Source organism: Amblyomma maculatum, chromosome 4, assembly GCF_055883805.1.
Source record: "Amblyomma maculatum isolate TAMU_Amacu chromosome 4, ASM5588380v1, whole genome shotgun sequence".
NCBI classification, from domain to species: Eukaryota; Metazoa; Arthropoda; class Arachnida; order Ixodida; family Ixodidae; genus Amblyomma; species Amblyomma maculatum.
In genome coordinates, this window is record NC_139347.1 from 126,250,434 (window position 1) to 126,256,459 (window position 6,026).

The window sequence follows — 6,026 nt, forward strand, 5'->3', positions numbered from 1 at the left end:
AAGGTAAGCGTTGGGGATGGTACTTTATGTATATTTTTTAATGTTTACTTGGATAATCACACAAATTAGTAATGTAATCTCTTTAGGGGAAAGATAAATAAACACAAAGTAGAAGAAAGCGGCAGTCTCGGTCTCGGTTCTGGCAGTCTTGAAGCCATAGGTGGCGTAGGAGGGTTCTAGCACAGCTTTCGTCCTCACTCTTGATCACGTTCTACGTGACGCTGGCGGTAACAAACGACGTTCCACGTCCGCCGCTATGGTTGAGGGTGGCGCTGGTGAACACTCTCAAGGTTCGTATACAGACAACATAAATACCCAAGCAAGTAGCAGGGGGGACAGCGGCCGATGTAGCTCAGTTGGAAGAGCACCGGACGCGATATTCGGAGGTCGTGGGTTCGGTTCCCACCATCGGCACGTTGTTTTTCTTCTACTTTGTGTTTATTAATCTTTCCCCTAAAGAGATTACATTACTCATTTCTGTGATTATCCAAGTAAACATTAATAAAATACATAAAGTACCATCCCCAACGCTTTCCTTGGCCTTGCCGACTGTTGGCTTCTTTCCTTCATGTATTATAACGAGCACCCTCATTTCCCCTTAATTGATCTGTATATTGTGGAAGAAAGCCAGGTCGAGACGGCAAGGTCGAGACGGCAAGGCAAGGGATGCCGTGACTGGCGTTTATTCCGATAGACAAAACCCAAGCGTGTGCCGGAGCCGGCGCCGCGGGACGATGATGATGGTCTGTACAAGAGGAAGAAGAAGATCATGGTATGTACAAATGAAAGAAGATCCGTGGAGGGCTCACAATATATATATATATATATATATATATATATATATATATATATATATATATATATATATATATATATATATATATATATATATATATATATATATATATATATATGACTTCATGAGGTCGAAATTGATAGTTATAACAATACAAGGTTGGCAATAAATTTCTTATTAGAAAGTAAGGAAGTAACGCGGAGTCTTTTTGTCTACAGTTCGGCCCGTTTTTTAGCGCTGCTCTATTCTCTTCTGAACACGACAAGTTGTTGCCCATTTCGACATACGGCAGCGTTTTGATGAATGCTGCAGCGTTGACACTGTGGCCATTGCTGCAAGGTTTTATATTCTTCCGCCAGAAAAGATACCAAACAGTTCCTAAAACATTATGAGACACTCGCATGCATTTATCGGCACTGGAATAAGCGAACCTAAATTACACGTACAAGACTGAGCTACGAGCAAGTCTATGTAAGCAACTTGTGCAGCAGTTGGCTGAAGGTCGCATGTCCTCAGAATGATCTATTATATGCTGTGTTATTTTTTTGTCGCGCCTTTCGAGGAAGACGTGACTACTGAATGCAGAAATGTTTCAAAATAAGTTGTTTGCGTCTCATCACTCTTTCGCTAAAATCGAGGTGTTCACATGCGGCATGAATAGTTATTGAATCGGCCGTAGCTTGAAGGCCATGAAGAAGTCGCAACGCCTGTCATGGCGAGGCGGAACTCACAAGGCCCCGTGATTACGCTAAAGGAAATAACTGCTAGTTGTGTCTATATAAAAAGGAAAATGTTTTCGTACCTTCATCGCGTCGCGTGCATTATCGATGTAAAATATTAAACGTCATTGCTCCGGGATGTAAAGCACTAATGCTTTCTAGCAAAGCCTATTCACTGGTGCTGAGAAATTGGGAGGGCGGGGGGGGGGGGGGGGGGGGGGGGGGGGGGGAGCCTTAGATTTCAGTGCTTCAGCTCTTTGTCTCTTTCCAAGCCAATGTGAGTACTAGCGGACGATGAAAGCAACACTTTTTAAACAATGGACAAAGCGTACAAAGTCCTGATATGAAACGACAAGCCACTAGTGAACAGTGAGAGTTGTGTCTGCAATGCAGCAACTCGCCCAACAACCTGTGCTCTTGTGTTATACACAACTTCTGACTGAGAAAAGACTCGTGAGTTTAGCGAAGCAAATTTGGTGTTTGGCGAACGGCGTAAATAAAGGCAAAAAGTGTGTAACTTACATTGGTGGTAAACGTACAGTATAGGCGGCAGAAAGAACACAGCATTTCAAGCGGTAAGGTGTGCGCACGCTACAGCGCCAAATTTAACAAACCCCTATTCGCAGTTATCCTGAACGCGTATCAGACCGAAACATGTACGCGGTACCAACGTATAGTCGCTGCACCTTGAGGCCACCCACCGGTTAAAAACATTTCCAACGTTACAGCCTCCACTCAATCACGATCCTCCAAGCTACATCATCTTCCTACCTCGGCAACAGGTCAACCTTAAAGAAATTTAAACTAGCAGAATGAAAAAGTGACAGCGAAAAAAACCTTCACGGTACCGATACGAACGCGATCTAAGCTGAAACAAGTATCAAAGGCAATACCCATTACGTATATTTTACGCCTGAAAATGTATGATTGCCTGCGCAGTAGTCTTTACGAACGTGAGAAAACATTGCACTGCTTTGCCTTTCAAGCAGGGCAATGTTGTCATTACATTTTACGCTCTCTTATCGTATTTCATTACCATCGGCAAATCTTTCCCTTCAGTATCTCGCGAACAAAATACAATTATTCATTTAAGCTTTAATTATAAGCAGATATGTTACTACAAAACCCTGTTGGCTGAGAGAAAGAATTCGGCAATTCAAGGAAGTTCTGTATAGCAGAGTACCTTCCTTGTTACCTCATGCAGTAGTCTGAGCCCTGAAGTGCTTACTTTCGCGCTTACGCTTCTCATGCAAACGATATTCGGTATGGTCGTTCTGTGCTCCGCAAGTTGTCTCAAATGCGGCAGGGCACTATATTGAGATATCTCGGTTTTGAAGGCCAAATAGAAATGAAAACACAAGCGCTTGCTATCAATTGACGTCGTTTTCTTCCTCGATCAAATAAATTCACGTTATGCGCGTGAAGAATGCATACTGGGCTTAGTGTTACGTAACGACCAAGCGCGCTGTGCGACTGAGTAAAGCCGGTTTCTTAAGAAAAAGGCAATATTTCTCCCGTCGTCCGAGCTGCATTTCTGCTCTGAATCCTCATTGACAATTCCGACCACGGACAAAGTGGCACACGGCTGTCGTGCTGAGGGCACACGTGTTGAGCGAGGGTCACCGAAAGGTTGTAAACACCGCAGCGCGTTTCGGGCGTTACGCGTGGATGCAGGGATTGACCATATGTATTGGGCGCGGTATTTCCCCCTCGAAACAGCGCACAACGACCTGAGCAACTAGCACGTGGTGCCTTGCCCCGCGTATATAAAGACAGAGCGCTGCCCCAAGGGCAACACAGACAGCAACAACCCTTGACTCCGACATCTTCCACAGGTGAGGTCTCTAATAGACGGTGAGCTTGTGATACAGCTGAATATTGGTTTCAGCAGTAGCAATTTTATTCTTGCACAAGCATCGCCACGACGTACCGTCATAGCTGACGATTTCGTAAATGCAGAAACATTGCTTAGTTAAGGAATGAACACTAATGCTTGTTTTCTGATCGCAGTTGTCTCCGTGCACACCGTATCCTCTGTGGTGACTTCGAGAATTACTCTGAATTGCGGAAACCGGGCTGCAATTTAAACATAAGCAATACTTAATTCTACCTTATATAATATGAAAACGTATCTTTGTGCCACGTGAACCTATTACGGTACAGTTAGCCATATAATTAACATTCACACTCCTATTTTCAGTGAAAAGCCCCCATACCTCAGATCTTCCCGCTTAACATAGTATACGTATTGTGCTCATCTGTTCACTTGTTAAGCCTACAACTTTCACAAAGCATTTCACGAGTGCATCAGTGAAATGTTTTGAATCCCCCGCGATGTTTGCTGGTGGAAGCTTAGACTCAAAATGCAAGGTTGTAATATAGTGCTGCGGCTGCTAATTCCTCGTTGTTGCTTTCCTTTCTTTTCTGATAAGGAATTTGATTCTTTGGAGAAATGTTTTTCAATCACTTCCAAAACTTCAATTTCTTAAACGCGGAATCTAATATTTTTCGTGTGTTGCATTGCTCTTTTGTGCAACGATACTGGAGGCTAACGAAGAAAGTTCTACGAAAGTTGAGGACAACGCAGAGGGCAATGGAACGAAAAATTGTGGGGATAAGGTTAAGAGATAGGAAGCGTGCAGAGTTGGTCAGAGAAATAACTCAAGTTACTGACGTATTTTAGTGGAAATCCAGAAGAAGAAATGGGCATTGACAGGACATGTAGTGCGAAGAGAGGATAATTGATGATCGCTTAGGGTAACAAACTGGATTCCAAGGGAAGGAAAGCTTTGCAGCGGCCCGTTATTTGGGCAGATGAGGTGGAAGAAGTTCGCGTGGATGCAGCTAGCACAGGACTGGGTTAATTGGCGGAATGTAGAAGAGGTCTTCGCCCTGATAACGGTGACTGCATGAGTAGTCTTTCCGAACCTATTCTACGATATCTGAAAGCAGCAATTTTGCTCACAAACGTTTTTATTGCTGCTACAGATTTCTACTACTTCTGTCGCCATGATGAGCAAGTCCTTCCTCCTGGCCCTCGTTGTCCTGGCCGCCCTGTGTAGCGTGGCGGTGGCGCAGTTCGGCTACGGCGGCTTCGGACGTGGTTTTGGCTATGGCGGATACGGCGGATATGGTGGCTACCGGGGCTTTGGCGGTTACCGAGGCTTCGGCGGATACCGTGGCTTTGGCGGATACGGGGGCTACGGTCGTGGATATGGCTTCTATGGCTAAGAGAGTTGCCAAAACCCTGCTGACCACACGTTCAAGACGCACACGAAGCAATATTGTTTCCTAAGTAAATGTTCTATGAAAACAAAAGCAACTTATTGTCTTTCTTCTAGTGTTTTGCAAATATGGTGCTTTCCAGCCGTACCAAACATTTCGTGAGTATCCCTCCCCAACTTTTACCAGCCCGCCACTATTAAATAACATTCACCAACATCAAGATAACAGGGCTATGACGGCATCCAACTGTAGTTCTCACGTACCATCCCGACAAATGCTATGCTAACAGAACCCCTTCATGATGGGGACTCCCGCACAGATCAGTGGGCACGGCTGGCCCAGCGCGACCATAATCTCCAAGAGACCTCTTTTCTGCCTTATTCATACAGATAGTAATTTTCTCCGTAAAAGCTACTGTGGCGTCTTGGTGATCATGCTAAGCCCATGACATAGCTTTCAAATGTCATCATTATCCTAATCTTCTTAATGAAGATGTTGAACAAAATCCGCGACCTCGAAAGCTTTATTATTTCAGTAAATTGTTGATGAAAAACACAAACTTCAAAGTGCAATAATAAAACTGAAAACAAAATCTTTCCTATGGTCAATTACATAGAGCATGATTTTAAATGACTGAGGTTCACTCATGTGTGCTACACGCCGTAGCCAAGAAATTTGATGTACAGTACTTTTCTTTCCTAGACGCGTAAGCGCATACACCTTTTATATAGAGGCAAGCGTTACGAGTAGTTGTTTATGGTTAAAAACAGCTTGATAAAAAAAAGTCCTTAAAAGAACCCACAGACATGGCAGAAAAACTGGCAAGAGGCACGTGGTATTAGTGTTCTCTCAGGACAAAGAATAAATTAAGAAAACCTTGATAAACGCAAGTAGAAGTAAATGAGGAGACTCGCATGTAAAATGATTCCTCTAAAATGACTAAAAACGGGAAAGCTATTATGGGAGTATTGAAAAGCTTGTAGGTACAGCGGAAATAAGGTTAGCCTTGCTTGACAATGAGCGTACTGACAGTGACCTTGTTGTGTGCGACAAAGAAAAATGAGCGAAATGTAATTAAGAAAATAAACGATCTGTAGCGGGCTCCATAATGTTTCCACAAAAAGGTGCTCCAGAAGGCTTAGTTCCAGCGCCCGCTACCTTGTCAGCAACACTGTCCAGCTAGAATATATTTGTCTTGAGGTGCATGTAAAAAATTTTCACAAAAATAGAAAGCCGTACACAAAGCGATTATAGTAATATATCAGCACTTACCTAAAAGAAACAAT

At 43.5% G+C, this 6,026-nt stretch overlaps 1 protein-coding gene across 1 annotated transcript; it reads left to right on the top strand.

The window, feature by feature from the left end:
* The first annotated feature begins 651 nt into the window (after positions 1-651).
* LOC146192337 (uncharacterized) lies at positions 652-4,820 on the top strand. The gene is made up of 2 exons (XM_084600046.1): positions 652-772; positions 4,504-4,820. The coding sequence occupies exons 1-2, from the start codon at positions 770-772 to the stop codon at positions 4,744-4,746; spliced, it is 246 nt and encodes an 81-aa protein (XP_084456172.1). The 5' UTR covers positions 652-769; the 3' UTR covers positions 4,747-4,820.
* Positions 4,821-6,026: the final 1,206 nt, after the last annotated feature.